The following is a 15,550-nucleotide window of genomic DNA, read 5'->3' as shown; positions in this document are numbered from 1 at the left end:
ATTTTCAAATATAAACTAATTATTTATTAAAATAATAAAGTTTTTAGCTCTCTAAGTTTAAATGTGAGAGCGAATAAATTATTTTGCAAATAATAGTATAAACAGTTTTGAATCTTCTGCCAACTTTTTAAAAAATTATCACAATAAGTGATTTTGATTGTCTTAAAAATTTATCTTAAAATATAAATTATTATTTCATCTTATGTGATATATATATATATTCATTAAAATAGAGTTGGTTTAATATTACTAAACCAAAATATAATATAAACATATATTGTAATACTTTAATATTACTAAATTATAGTGTATAAGTTTGGCTATGATATTGTCTTTAGCAAATTTTAATTATTTTCAAAATAATGATAAACTATCAGTTAAATCATTAAAAATATTTATTAATCAATATTAATAGTTAAGCATAAAATATAACTAAATATATAATTAAGGAGAGCATGACAAATAAGCAAATTCATTTCTCAAATAATAGTATAGATAGATAGATATATAAATTGTTTTATATCTTAATTTTTAACTTTTATAATATAAATAATTATTTTATGATAACAACAATATATAAGAATTATATTATTTTAAAATAATTAATATTATTAATTTAAATTCGTTTTCACACAATATTAAGAATTATCTTATTTTAAAAATAATTAATATTATTAATATAAATTCGTTTTAACTATATAATAAATTCAAAAATAATAGTATAGATGTAGATAAATTATTCTATATCTTATTTTTAAAATTTTAAAACAGAAATAATTATTTTAAGATAACAACAATTATATAAAAATTATCTTATTTAAAAAAAATTGATTAATATAAATTCATTTTTAATTATATATACAAATTCATTAAGGATAGTATCGTTATTAACCACTTCAACTTTTAACGTGAGAGCTCTATTGCAAAAAAAAATCACTTTGCAAATAATAGTATATAAATATTTTCTTTTGTAAAAGTTCCAGGTACAACTAAATTAGAAATTTCAGCTAATCAGAAAATACCCTTAAATCATTAAAACAGTCGTTTTGTGAGAAAATATATTTTATTTACCATTGTATAATAAACTACATATATAAAAATAAATAAAATTTTGAAATAGAAGTAGGTAAATAATCAATTATACAAGAAGTACACTTATATTTTTATATTTGATTTTTTTCTTTAAGATTTAGCATTTAAGGTAATTTAATAATTTATTGTGCCGAGTAATTAATTTATTTTTTTTGGTTTTCATGTTTGCGCCGTATTTTGTGACAAATTTGGTTAGAGTTTTTCTTTGATGGGTATTAAAACTTTCATTTAATTCTAAAATTTATAAAGTTAATTTATTTTAATCAGATTTTTTATGTTATCAATACAAACATATTGTGTTAAGATTCTTCTAACCAAACAGTGGACTCAGCGTCAACAAAGACTAAATAAAGTGGTTGACGGGGAGCATCCGTGCATGATTGTTTGTCTTTGTGGTTTTAAGTCCTTAAAACATAAGTGATGTAAATTGTTGTGAAACATTCCTTCAATCAGTTGTTGGATATCTTCTAGATATGTTGCAAACGTATGCCACATTCTAATTTCGAAACAATCCTAACCCACTACAAGAAAATATCGATTTTGCTATTACAATATCAGTAAGGAATCAGTCGCTGAACATATATCTACTCTCGTCACTAAATTAAAAGGACGGAAACAGTCACAAAATAGCGACTGTTTTGCTACTACAAAAAGTAGTCCTCCATCAATCGCTAGATAATAGCAATTTCTACGACTAAAATACAACTAAATAAACGACTATATTGCGAGTAATTAATGACTGATGTATTGATCGATATGACAACTAGTTTTTTTGCACCAATGACGACTAGTTTAACCATTGTTTTAACGACTAAATAGGATAGTAGCAAAACAGTCGCCAAAAATTTGTTACTAAATTACGACAAATTAGTGACTGATATGTTCATTTTTACGACTGATTATTGTTTAATGACTGTTTTATAACTATTTTGCGACAAAATTTTGACTATTATGTACATCGATTTTACAATATAGTTTTTATTTTTATGTGCTATTGGGATGGAAATATGTCTTTTGAACATGATATTAATGATATTGGATGTAACAATGGAATATTAAAACGATTTTGAAATCATAAAATACAAGAGGTTCTTACAAATATCCAAAATAACTCTAACACTTTAGGAGTTGTTCAAGTTACAAACATCCCAAATAAATTTTAAGATCATAAAAAATAAATAACAAGAACTAAAGGAAATATTCATGCGAGGGATCAGATGAAGTTGTTTATTTTGTGATGAAGTATAGTAATCTCTGGTCTGTTGAGGACAAGAACTTCTCAGCATTCTTTGATCCTAGACTGATGAGCAGCTGCAACCTCGGAACGCTCTTCCTCGGCCTTTGCAACAAGAGAAACAACACGAAAACGTTCTTCCTCAGCCTTAACAGTAAGAGCAGCTTGTTCTTGTAATTGGCGTTGAGCTTCTTCTAGTTGTTGTTGCGTCTGCATAAAAAAGACATACTTCTCAGGTTATTTGGATTTTCCTTAAACTGATTCTTCAGACATCTAATACCATAAAACTGTCTTCTTTCATTGTGAAAGTTGATTACAAAAAGAAAATGAAGAGTGCGACTATCAATAACAATCCAATTTCAAACCTGAAAACATAAAGACACAATCGAAATTATAAACTCAATAAACAGCTCGAAATTCAACCAAAAACATAAGACATAATCTAAAACAGTAAGACACATAATAACCTGAATAAACAACTCGTTATCCTCTTCTAGTGATAGAGGTGGAGGCTTTCTGTCCGAGGTCTTGGTGTTATCAATCTCATTGTTGGTCAACTTAGCTAGCTTATTCTTCTAGTATGCCTAAGCAACTTGTTTCAGTTTTGAAATCACTAAAGGTTCTATCAGATTTTTGTATGAGTTTTGATGAATATTTCAGCAAAACTCATTGGTCTTCCCAATTCAACTATCTGAAATGAAAAGGAAGAAAGAATCAGTATATAATGTTAAAACAAGAAAACATACTAATCACATTGAAATCACTAAGCAGTCAAGACTCACCATCTTTTGTTGATTTGCATATAAAACTTATGGCCTGAGTTACGCTTGTGAACACCAAGACCTTTAAGGTCAGACAATCTAGTTGCTGATGTTGTCGAACTCTTTACCATGCATGCGTTAGTGTCCCAAAACACAATCATTTCTTTCCACAGTGTGTCGTGTATCCAAGTCAGTTTCTTTGGAGAAGTCCTTGCCGTGCTGACCATGTATTTCATATGAATTTGACAAATGACCTCAAATGTTCTTGTACAAGACTAGTCAATGTTAGATGTCATGTGTGTGTGTGTGTTTTCTACAAAACAACATAGGAGACTGGCGTTAGTCTTTAAAACCAAAGAATTATCAAAACATAGTCTAACACTTAAAACTGCTGAATTTATAACAAATCAAACTACGACTGAAGTTATGACGACTAAAATTATGACAATTAAAAGATAGGGAAGGGAAACAGAAGGTTACCGCCAATTCCACAAAATAATGTTTTGTATGTGTTTAGGCACATACAACCAGTTGTAGTATGGACCGTCAAACTTGATGGTAAATATCTCCGTAATATTCATGGTCAACCTCGACTTGTCAGAACCAAATCTACAAACAAATAAAATGATTGATATTAGGATCAGTTTGAGCAAACACTAACTAAAACTAAAACTCAGAGAATAAACTAAAAAAGAAACACAAGAAGACAAGGTGAAGACTATAAATAAGTTTGTCACAATCAGGCGAAAATAAAATGGAGATAACCTAATTTAAGATGAACTAAAGCTGAATTTGTTTTTAGTACATTCCATTCCACACAAAAACTAATTTCGATTGCCGACTGAATAATTACTAAAGATTATCATCCAAAGACACGTACTTGGGCTCCTGACAATCAAAAGGCCTAATAGATATCTTCAAGTTGTCCATTTATAAAAATAAAATGCCAGCTGGCACAACATACAGCAAAAATACAAAACAAAAGAAAATTCCATTCCCTTCGGTTTGGTTTTTTTGCTTTCCCCATTCCTCTCGGCGACAAGAAAAATAAAAGCTAAACTAATCTACCGAGACCTTAGCTCGAAGAAGATCGAAGACTCATCATCTCAAGCAATCCACTCTCCGTAAGTTTCCTTCTTTCTCTTCGGTCGCCTAATTAAGGTTCCACCTATTTCGTTTCGCTCTTCCGATTCGTTCCTTTTGATATTTGTTTACCAAAAATGTTTCACCTTTGTGATTTGATGTTAGGAAAGATTGAATTTGTATACCTCTCAATCAATTTCATCTCTTAGTCGATGGGATTTGGGAACGACGTTGAGAATTGACTTTTTGATATATATTTATTTTTTTCAGGAGAATTCTTCCAACGGAACAAAACCATATAACAGCTGAGTTGTAAAAAAATGGCATGTAGAGGTTGTTTGGAGTGTTTGCTAAAGCTACTAAACTTTATTCTGGCGGTTGCTGGACTTGGCATGATTGGTTATGGTATCTACTTGTTTGTCGAGTTCAAGAGAGCATCCGACAACTCTCTTAACTTCAGTGCCGACGACCACCAGAGTTACGTCTCTTTTGGGAGGCCCATGCTTATGTCTCTTGCTCTCTCTTCCAATGTCTTTGACAATCTCCCCAAAGCTTGGTATCCTTTCTCCCTCCCTACCCGAGTTTCTTGTTTTTTTTTTGTCTCACTTGTTTGTATCTGACTGATCTCTGGTTCTGTTTGTAAAAATTGCAGGTTCATCTACTTGTTCATTGGTATTGGCGTGGCTCTGTTTGTTATCTCATGCTGCGGCTGTGTTGGTACTTGTTCAAGGAACCTCTGCTGCTTATCTTGTGTATCCTCTGATTACTGGCTTCTCTTAGATTTGTACTTGTGAAATCTTAATCATTAGTAGTATCAGAAGTCTTAACCTTTTTTAGTTTTTGAATACTACTCTCAGCTTTACAAACCAAAAGTCTTAAACTTTTTTTTTAATTCCTTAACTGAGAAATAGTACTCTCTGCTTCTCATCTTGTTGATCTTGGCGGAGCTTGGAGCTGCTGCGTTTATATTCTTCGACAACAGCTGGAGAGATGTGAGTTTTTTTTTTTTGTGTGTGTGTTTTTCTCTTTGGCTTTAAGGTTTCATGTCGACTCTACTCATTCTTAGCTTACCATTTTTTGTATATATGTTTTTTTGTTAGGAAATTCCTTCTGACAGGACTGGGAACTTCGATACCATCTATAATTTTCTCAGAGAAAACTGGAACATCGTAAGATGGGTAGCTCTAGGAGCCGTTGTTTTCGAGGTAAGAGCAAGCAACTTTTGGTCATCAAGGTTAAATATTGATGAACAAAACTTGTATACTGTTGTGTGGTGTGTTTACATTGATTGCAATGGAAACATATTACCACCTCTAAAAAATCTTAATACTGTCTTGTTTACTCGCAGGCTTTGCTTTTCTTGCTTGCCGTTATGGTTAGGACAGCTAATACACCAGCGGAGTATGACAGTGATGATGAGTTTATTACTCCTCCAAGGCAACAGATCAGGCAGCCATTCATCAACCGCCAACCCGCCCCTGTCACCGGTGTCCCAGTCGCTCCTACTTTGGACCAACGCCCGAGCCGCAGTGACCCTTGGAGTGCACGTATGAGGGAGAAGGTAACATGATTAAATTTGCTTAAAAGCTATGGAAGCAAACAAGTGTAAAGATACTGAGATTCGCTGATGTTTTTTTCTTTTTTGTTGAACCAGTATGGGCTTGACACATCTGAGTTCACATACAATCCCTCAGAGTCGCACCGGTTCCAGCAAATGCCGGCGCAACCAAATGAAGAAAAGGGTCGATGCACCATCATGTAAGTCCATGCTAAAAAAGAGAGAGAGAGAGAGAGAGAGTCAGTTCTCTTTTCCTGTTATCTTGTCTTCGTGTGTAACAATCAAGAGAGTCAGTGAAACTAGAGGGTTGTTTCTAGGTTGATGATGATGACCACTCTGAGCATTGCATTGGAGATCTCTCTAATCAACTTAGTCACGTTTTATGAAAACTCTTCTTTTTGTTGTGTCTTTGTAGTCGTATTGGTTGTTTGATTCGGTCCTATAAATTCTTATTATATATAAAATTCATCTGTTTTGTCATGTCGTCTATGTTTTATGAGAGCTCTCTCATGAATACACGCACCAAAACATGTTGAAGTACATTTGATTCTAGACTAATCACCTATTTTTCCTATTTTAGGATATGGTTTAATGGTAAGAGAACAAACAATATACAGTATGTGTTTTTTTGTTCTGTTTTACCAAATTTTACTTAAAATTTACGGGGCTTCCACCAAAACTTTGATTTACGGGGCTTCCACCAAAACTTTGATTTTATTGTAGGGAAACCGTTTGAATTTAACGCTTAGAATTCAATTAAAATCAAAACCGGTTTACCACGCTAACAAGTTCTAATAAAGTCAATGATTAAGGGTTGGATCTAGGGATGTTAATTTGTGGGTTAAGACCTAACCTTCACTTGTGTAATATAAACCCAACCCTGTTTTAACCCAACCCTATTTTTTGTTGAGGGTTAGGGCTGGACCAGGGTTACCCATTTATTTTTCCTGCAAGTTAATAATTTTTTTGCATATCAAACTTAGCTGAAATTTAAATGTAAATGTTTATCATGAAATTAAAATCTCAAAGTTTACATATTTTTGTTCATAATGGTATGTTTATCATAAAATTAAAAACTCAAAATTGCTCTCTTCCATGATTCCAAGTCGTTGTCTCCACTCCAACAGTTGCACCTATACATTCAAGTAATTAGAGAATTTAATCACTCAAGGAAGTCGAAGAACACACCTATACATTCACGTTGTATACTAGTCTACAAAAGTATCAAAACAGCTTGTTAGTTGCTTAGTAACATACCAACACAAATTCATTTAGACATCTAAGCAATCAAACAGAGAAGTTCACTAAGACATCTAAGCCAGCTCTAATCAACAAAGACAACAAAACTATGGTCACAGTTTCACAGAAATAACTAAAGCAAGCAACTATAGATCTCCAATACACACAACTTCATAACAGAAACATCAGAAATCTACAAAACCACAAACTTAGAACAGAGATCAATGTGAAGAACAAACCACAAACAAGCTAATAATAAGAACAAAACCACAAGGCCACAAATCCAGAACAGAGAGCGATGATGTGAAGAAGATCGAGAGCGTACTATACCTAGAAGATCGAGAGAGCCTTCGATTTCAACAAACCCAGAAAGAGAGCTTCGAATTTCGTTTCAGAGGAAGCCCAGAAGAAACTGACGATTACGTCTTCTTCTTCAACGCCTTCGATTTCGTATTGATTACTGCATTCAGTTGAAACTCTCTGCCTTCACTTTTTCTTCTGACGAGAAAGATGAGAAGAAACGATGTTTTCTTTGTTTGCTGCAAAAAAAAATTAACCCTGATAAAACCCAATTACCAAAGTTAAGCGGCCCTATTTTGTCCCGGATAGAAAAGTGCGGGTTCAGGGCTTAATATTTTAGTGCGGACTAACCCTTTTCCTAAAAGCCCATATTAACATCCCAACTTGGATCTGAAAAATTAAACCGGTTTGATTACACAAAAACAGGTTTTGGAAAAGCAAAACGCCTTCCCTTACACATGTGCCCTAGCCCCCTACGACACAATACGACTCTCTCTCTCTCTCGACCATGATCAATTCCATGCCGACTGATCTCATTCTGGAGATATTCTCCAGATTGCCTGTAAAATCAGTAGGTATGTGTTGTTGCGAGATTTCAGAGAGGTGTTCCTTCGAGGCAATGTTTCTGTTGTTGGAATGACCGCGAGAGGTGAGATTCTTTTGATCTCGGACAATGCATATCTAGTGTTGCATCTTCTCTACTTCAATCCCGAAAGTAACACTCTCCAAAGTGTTAAAATCCAAGGTATGCGTAACTTTAGCGACAATAACTTTAGAGGATCCTAGATTTGATTTTGTGAAGGCGACTTGCCTGCCAGAAAAAGATAAGCCTAAACAAACTAGTACATCATCTAAAGTCGACCACTCTGTTAAATTCAGTCCGATAAATGGCGACCAAAGTTGCGTTTCATTTGAAAACCTTCCCAAAGCTTGGTATGTGTCCCTACTCCCCACTACTAGTTTATTAATTGTCTATTTACTAGTTAGATGAAACAAAATCATTATTTGTCTCTGTATCTGACATGATGTCTGGTTTGGCTTTATGTAGGCTAATATACATGTTAATTGGTATGGGCATGGGTATGTTATGTTCTCTCCTCCACATTGTAGTACAACCATAAAACGTTTTCGGCTCGGCTCAGCTCAGCTCAGCTCACAGATGGAGGAAGCCTCTCTGGTCCTGGTTTGAAATGTTTACTTGTTTCCAGGGTCTGTACTAATTTTCTTGTCAATTTCTTATGAAACTGTGCTTGACGGAAGCATGAATAGTTTAAAACAGTGATTCGATTATTGTATTATTATTATTTTGAGGATTTTGAATTTTGGCAACAGAGTACTTTTTGTATCGGAATCTTAAATGTAGATGTGTTAAATGACAACTCTTAAGAGAGACGTTGGTTCGAATGCAAAATTTGCAGCAACACCATGAGCCCAAGATGTTGCAAACCAATTAAAAGGAACCAACTTTGACAATATGCACGTGTTTACTTCTTTGGTCGGGAGACAAACGAAATACTGATTTCATTAGAGTTCCACACAATCCAAATTTCACTTTGCATTGTTTCCAACCAACACATCTTTACAGAGCTTGTTATGTGTGTCAGTGTGTGTGTGTGTGTCCCTACTGGTGTCGTAATATGCAGGTTCATCATTCACTTGTTAATATGTAATTAGGTATCGGCGTGTCTATGTTTTTTCCGCTCTTTTAATCATTAAAAAACGACGCCCTCGAGACTCACACAACCATGTGAAGAAAAGGAAGACCGATGCACCAACGCCACTAATTTTAATTTCCTGTATATTTGGTTCGTGCGGAGTTATTACAAGAATTGTTTTTTGTTATCCATCTTTGATAACTTTCTCAGTTATTCATTCTCTACCTGCTTTTATGGTCTAGTTTTCCGATTTTTATACACCTTCCAGAATTATATGTTACTGACAACTCTTTTTCAGTATAAATTGTGTACCAAGTGCGGAAACTGTAATCAAAACTCCAACAATTTATTATACTTATTGATAACTCTACGCTAATAAATAAATAAAAAGGGTACAACTCAGACAAGTGACAAAAGTTTGGGGTAGAGAGAATCAAAACATACTTAGGCTGTAGAAACTGTGGAGAAGAAAGAACCCCATCCTAAAACCTTATTGTTGTGAACTGCAGGAAATTGCAGGCCATCATCACTTCTTTATTTACTCTGTTTTGTATTCTTGTTCAAAATAGAGAAAACGTTTTTGGACTTTTGAAAACTTAAGAGTAAAGTGGTGGAGAAACTGATTTTTCACTTTCTTACATTACACAACACTGGCCATTACATATTTATACAGAGAAAAGAACACTCTCGTTCTCCATATAGCCTTATTATTAACTTAGACTTAGGACTCAGGAGTACTCTCCATATGTAGCCCACACTTTTTGACTTTCACTTAGACTACTGCAACAAGCAACTTAAAGACTTACAAAGACTTTGATCTTACCAAAATAACAGCTTGACTTGTTACGTTCTTTTCCCACTTTTATGTTTTGTGGTTTGAGAACAAATAGGCATTATTCAACACTTATACAGAAAGGAAAACACCAAGGAAGCATCAAAGAAAAATCTATTAACGGAGCTATCATCATGGACACGCCAAATGGTCTCACCCAGAAGATTAGCCACCGACAATATCGTTAGCTGCGGGAAGTAGTTCTTCTCCGCTACTGGTAAAGTATTCGTCACTATCACTTCTTGGCATGATTGGTTATGGAATAAGTGTACCTACCTTTCGAATGCGTAGACTTCGCATTTCTCATATTTAGAATTCTAGTTAAAAGTCGATTATTAATTCTAACAAAAATAGAATAACTTGTTTAACCTAGAGTTCAATTTTCAACATGCAATTTTTGTAGAAAATAGCATTTTCTGTAGAATAAAATTTTTAAAAGAAAATTAACAAGTTTTTGAATCAAAAAGGTACTTATTTCATTAAGTTTGAGAAATAGAAAAGATAATTGAGGTAAAAGTTGGACATACTAATTTTGATGTTCTTTTTTTATATTTGAGGTAAAGAAACATGATGTTCCTTTTTTTATATTTTGGCAAATTTCCAAATTTTGATTTTGTAGTCCACATTTTTTAATGGGAAACCGTTGGAATTTAACGCTTAACTAGAATTTGAGCCGCGCTTAAAAAGCGCAGATTCGTGTTCACTTATTGATCCAAAATTGATTTACAATTACCATTATTTTTGTTTCTGATTATAACAATTAAGTTTTTATATTTTTAATATTTGTTTTTTCTCTTCAAAATAAAAAGAATTAGAACAAGTATTTGGTAAAGGGTGATTTGCATGAATTTATAACTTTTTATTAGAGAAAATATAATGTAAAAGTTTTTTGAGAATAATGTTTGAGTTTTAAGAAGTGTTTTCATATCCGACCCAATCCGTTGAACCGGTAGACCCATACCTTGTATATAATCCAATTCGGATTTAATAAAAAAATTGTTAGTTAAAAATCTCGTAGAATCCGATAAAAATCCAAAACTCGTCATTAACCCGTGATCTTATACCAATGATCCGATAAAGCTTAAAATCTCTGATAGTATATTTAAAATTTTAATTAAATTAATCATATACTTTTTAATATTACATAAACTTGTGATCTTTAAACTTTGATGATATTTTTATTATGCCATCTAAATAAAGAAATGATGATAGAAAAAACTTATTTATATGACTGTATTAGTTTATTTTGTTATTAATAACCTATTTTATATTTAAAGTTTAAATTTTATGATACATAGATTTAAGAAAATAATATTATGATGTAATTATGTTTTTTGATTAATTTAGTTTCAGAATATATATGTATAATATTTAAACTTAAAATATTTATACTAAATAAAAATAGCATATTTTATAAGTATGTGTAAGCCTATTATTTATTGATTTACTTAAATATATATCTGCAGATCCAAAACCAAAGACTCAAACATAATTAATAAATTTTATTAATCATTTGTAAAAGTAAAAGTATATTTGGAAAAAAATATGAAATTTTTTTAAAGAAGTTCTAATAACCGTTGGATCTGAAATTCAAACTGGTTTAATTACACAAAAACAGGTATTGAAAAAGCAAAACGCCTTCCCTTATGTGCCCTAGCCCCTACGACGATATACGTCTATATATTAGAGCCTCATTCGCATTCATCATATCTATCTCTCTCATATACAGCGATCATGATGAATTCCATGCCGAATGATCTCGTTCTGGAGATATTCTCCAGATTGCCTGCAAAATCAGTAGCCATGTGTTGTTGCGTGTCGAAGCTATGGGCGTCAATACTAAACAGTCAATATTTCAGAGAGTTGTTCCTGAGAAGGTCCTCATCTCATCCACGTCTTTTATTTGCCGTTCGAGGATATGAAAACACTACTAGAAAGTGGAAATTCTTCTCGTCCCCTCAGCCTCATTATTCATTAGATAAGTCGTCTCATCATGTAGTTACCGCTGATTCTCATATGAAGTATTCGGAAGATATGCAACTGTACTTTTGTAGCTACGCCTCTGGTTTGATGTGTTGCCGTCAAAATAAGTGGATTCCCAAGGAAAATGAAATGCATATAGTGCATGTGATATGCAACCCTAGCACAGGACAATATGTTTTATTACCTAAACTGAGAATATACGACAACCATTATGGTTTCTCGAGAAGCTCTTTAGTGTTTGATCCTGTTAACAGGCAATTCAAGGTATTGTTCTTGGCTCATAATGTTCAGAGAATTATAACATTAGGAACTGGAGAAATGAGATGGAGAAATATCCAATTCTTTGATAAAGGGATATGCATCAATGGGATTTTGTATTACTTGGATTTTACGAGGGATGATGATGATACATGGCCGCAAACTCAAATACTAGTTTGTTTTGATGTTCGGTCTGAGAAATTCAAAATCATTGAAGAAAAAGAAGTAGTGGAATGCTTTGATGAGTTTTTGATAAATTATAAGGGTAAATTAGGTGGTGTGAAGACAAATTATGCTGGCGAAACCCTTCAGTTACGTATGTGGGTTCTAGAAGATTTCAAGAAACAGAAACTGTCTGAATATGTCTATAATTTGCCGAAGAATGAATTAATCGTTGATGACAATGTTTCTGATGTTGGAATGACCGCGAGAAGTGAGTTTGTTTTGTTATTGGGCGACTATACATCTGTACCGTTGTATGTTTTCTTCTTCAATCCCGAAAGCAACACTCTCCAAACTGTTGAGATCCAAGGTTTTGAAGGTTTGCGTAACTTTGAAATCGACCAAGTTGAAGTCTTTGTAGACTATGTAGAGGATCTTAGGTTTGATTTTATGAAGACAAGTCTCCTGCCAGAACAAAAGCTTAAAGACACAGCTGGTACATCAACATCATCCAAAGATCATCTGCTAAAAGATCCTGGCACAACATATGCTGCAACATCTACAAGCCCAACCGAAGATACGAGTACTAAACCCACTGGCACATCAACGTCATCTAAAGCTCAACTGCAACAAGGTCGTGGTAAGTTTGAGAGCATTAACAAGTTTGATGCTCTGTGTCTTTTAGACGACCATGTAGATGATCTTAGGTTTGATGTTATGAAGACAAGCCTGCCAGAACAGAAGCCTAAACAAACGAGTACATCATCTAGAGTCGACACCTCCGTTAAATTCAGTCCGATAAATAACGACGTTTCATTTAGGAGGCCGATGCATGTGGCAGTGTCTTCGAATGTGTTTTCTGAAAATCTTCGCAAAGGTTGGTATGTGTCCCTCTGCTCCCTACTAGTTTATTAATTGTCTATTAACCAGTTGAAACAAAATCATATGATTTGTCTCTGTATCTAAGTGATGTCTGGTTTGTCTCTGTATCTAACTGATGTCTCGTTTGGTTTAATGTAGGTTAATATACATGTTAATTGGTATGGGCGTGGCTCTGTTTTGTTCTCTCCTCCACATTGTAGTACAACCCTAGAACGTTTTCAGCTCATGCTCAGCTCAAAGATGGAAGCTTCTCTGGTCCTGGTTTGAAATATTTACTTGTTACCAGGTTCTGTACTCAATTTCTTGACAAATCTCTTATGAAACTGTGCTTGTTGGAAGCATGAATAATAATTAAACAAAGTGATTCGATTTTTGTTATTATTATTTCAAGGATTTAAAATTTGGAAACGAAGTACTGTTGTATTGGAATCTTGAACGTAGATGTGTTAAATGACAACCTGAGGGGGACGTTGGCCTCGAATGCAAGTTTACAGCCGATCTTCCTATATCTTCCAGTTAAAAACCTTGACAGGATGATACTTATTGATAACTTCTCTAATTTCTAAGCTACTAAATAAAATAAAAAGGTACAACTCAGAAAAGTGACAAAAGTTTGGGGGGGGGGGATGTAGAGAGACAATCAAAACATAGTTAGGCTATAGAAACTGTGAATAGAAGAAAGAACCCCATCCTAAAACCTTAAACACCAAGGAAGCATCAAAGAAAAATGCTACTAACGGAGCTATCATCATGGACACGCCAAATGGTCTCACCTAGAAGATTAGCCACCGACAATATCGTTAGCTGCGGGAAGTTGTTCTTCTCGGCTACTGGTAAAGTATTCGTCACTATCACTTCTTGCAGTAAACCGCTCGATAACCGCTCTATCGCAGGTGGACTGTAATATTTGACATACTATAATCACATGTTTTCACATAAACATAAGTAGAAAAAATGGTGAATTCGAGAGCTCACCTGAAAACAGCGTGCGTGCATACAAAAACAAAAACAAAAACAAAGTGGTTCTTAGTAATGTTGTGAACATCCACGGAATCATCTCTTGGTAACTAACTACCGGTATCAATCATGTCATCCACCATCTGATAGGATACAAGAAGACTCATTTGAAGATGCTAAAGTGGCGCCAAGGAAGTCAACAAGGCCACGTAAGACACCAAGCAAATATCTCTAAGATATTTATTTTCTCTGTTTCAGTTATTAATAAGAAGAACGCTTCTTCCACAAACGTTCTCAACATCTCCCATGTTTCCTGCAATGTAGGAGTTAATGACTCCACCTTCTCATTTCTGTTATTTGCTTCTTGTAATTTGCTTCTCGTACTTTGCTATTTAAAGAAATGAAAAAGACAAAAAGAGGTAGACTTTCTACCCAACAAACAACTTGTGTTCTTACTACTATCGATCAACATTGATAACTCTTGGCAAGGGACCTATCAGTGGTATCAGAGCTCCTATTTTCTTTTCTTGTTAACGGCATTCTCTTGAATCAACGTTCAACAAGACCCTGCAAATTTTCTTTTTCCACCATCCCCATCAAACATCATTCCGCTCCGTACCATCAGAAATTCACAAAAAACCCGGCTTGAGTCTCAAAATCTACGGAACGAGACCATGGCCAACAACAGAGAACGCCTCGATTACCTTGAATCGAGTATGGGAATGGTTCAAGACGAACTGGCCAAACTCACCACCGGCGTCAACGACAGGATTCAGGGTTTGGAGGACTCTTTCCAACGCATGATGGCGGAGTCACTCAAAGAAATGCGAGGGCTTGTCTTAGGCAATCGCGAAACCGAATCCAGCACGTCACAAGCACCACCCCGACGCGACATAGCACCACCAGACACCACCCGCACCGACGATATCAACCCTTTTGCGGCTGCTCCTAGCAACCGTCGACATGTTAAGCTCGAGCTTTTGCGATTCAGCGAAGGAGACCCGACAGAATGGCTCACCAAGGCTACTCAATACTTCGCCTACCATGAGATCACCGGCAACCAACGAGTAAGCTTCGCCTCCTATCACCTTACGGAGGAAGCAAACGAGTGGTGGCAGGCAACTGTACGAGCTCTTGGCGTGGATCAGACGCTTATCTCGTGGGAGACGTTCGAAGGAGAATTGTGGACAAGGTTTGGTCCGACTCGTATCACAAATTTCCATGAAGAACTCTCAAAGATCCGTCAGACAGGGACGTTCCGAGAATACCAACGTTCCTTCGAAAGGCTCCGCAACAAGGTTTCTAACTGGTCAGAGGAAGCACTCGTTGGCACATTCCTCGGCGGTCTTCACCACTCCATCGCTGATGATGTCCGCATGTTCCAACCTAAGACTCTGCAAGAGGTCATGAACTTAGCTCGCATGAAAGATGATCAATTGCAGAAACAGAAACGCTTATCACCCAGGAGTCAATCTTTCTCAACGCCAAGCTCACAAACATCCGCCTCACCAACCACCGCACCACCAACTGCACAAACACCTCACAAACTCAGCT

At 34.8% G+C, this 15,550-nt stretch overlaps 2 protein-coding genes and 2 long non-coding RNA genes across 4 annotated transcripts; 3 read left to right on the top strand and 1 right to left on the bottom strand.

Annotated features, from left to right (window-relative positions):
• Positions 1-4,051: 4,051 nt before the first annotated feature.
• Positions 4,052-6,208, top strand: LOC108856653 (tobamovirus multiplication protein 2A). Its single transcript, XM_018630506.2, has 7 exons — positions 4,052-4,211; positions 4,441-4,726; positions 4,823-4,922; positions 5,082-5,162; positions 5,271-5,375; positions 5,519-5,731; positions 5,825-6,208. The coding sequence occupies exons 2-7, from the start codon at positions 4,491-4,493 to the stop codon at positions 5,930-5,932; spliced, it is 843 nt and encodes a 280-aa protein (XP_018486008.1). The 5' UTR covers positions 4,052-4,211; positions 4,441-4,490; the 3' UTR covers positions 5,933-6,208.
• A 509-nt stretch (positions 6,209-6,717) lies between these two features.
• LOC130495077 (uncharacterized) lies at positions 6,718-7,692 on the bottom strand. The gene is made up of 2 exons (XR_008934332.1): positions 7,298-7,692; positions 6,718-6,861 (listed from the first exon to the last, which is right to left on the bottom strand). It is a non-coding gene; the product is annotated as an uncharacterized LOC130495077 (long non-coding RNA).
• A 344-nt stretch (positions 7,693-8,036) lies between these two features.
• Positions 8,037-8,598, top strand: LOC108857826 (uncharacterized). The gene is made up of 2 exons (XR_001950391.2): positions 8,037-8,200; positions 8,316-8,598. It is a non-coding gene; the product is annotated as an uncharacterized LOC108857826 (long non-coding RNA).
• Positions 8,599-11,450: 2,852 nt separating this feature from the next.
• LOC108858422 (F-box protein At3g57590-like) lies at positions 11,451-13,072 on the top strand. Its single transcript, XM_018632347.2, has one exon. The coding sequence runs from the start codon at positions 11,489-11,491 to the stop codon at positions 13,070-13,072; it is 1,584 nt and encodes a 527-aa protein (XP_018487849.1). The 5' UTR covers positions 11,451-11,488.
• Positions 13,073-15,550: the final 2,478 nt, after the last annotated feature.

This window comes from Raphanus sativus, chromosome 5 (assembly GCF_000801105.2).
Source record: "Raphanus sativus cultivar WK10039 chromosome 5, ASM80110v3, whole genome shotgun sequence".
In the NCBI taxonomy this organism is placed as follows: Eukaryota; Viridiplantae; Streptophyta; class Magnoliopsida; order Brassicales; family Brassicaceae; genus Raphanus; species Raphanus sativus.
This window is presented reverse-complemented; position numbering and strand designations above follow the sequence as displayed.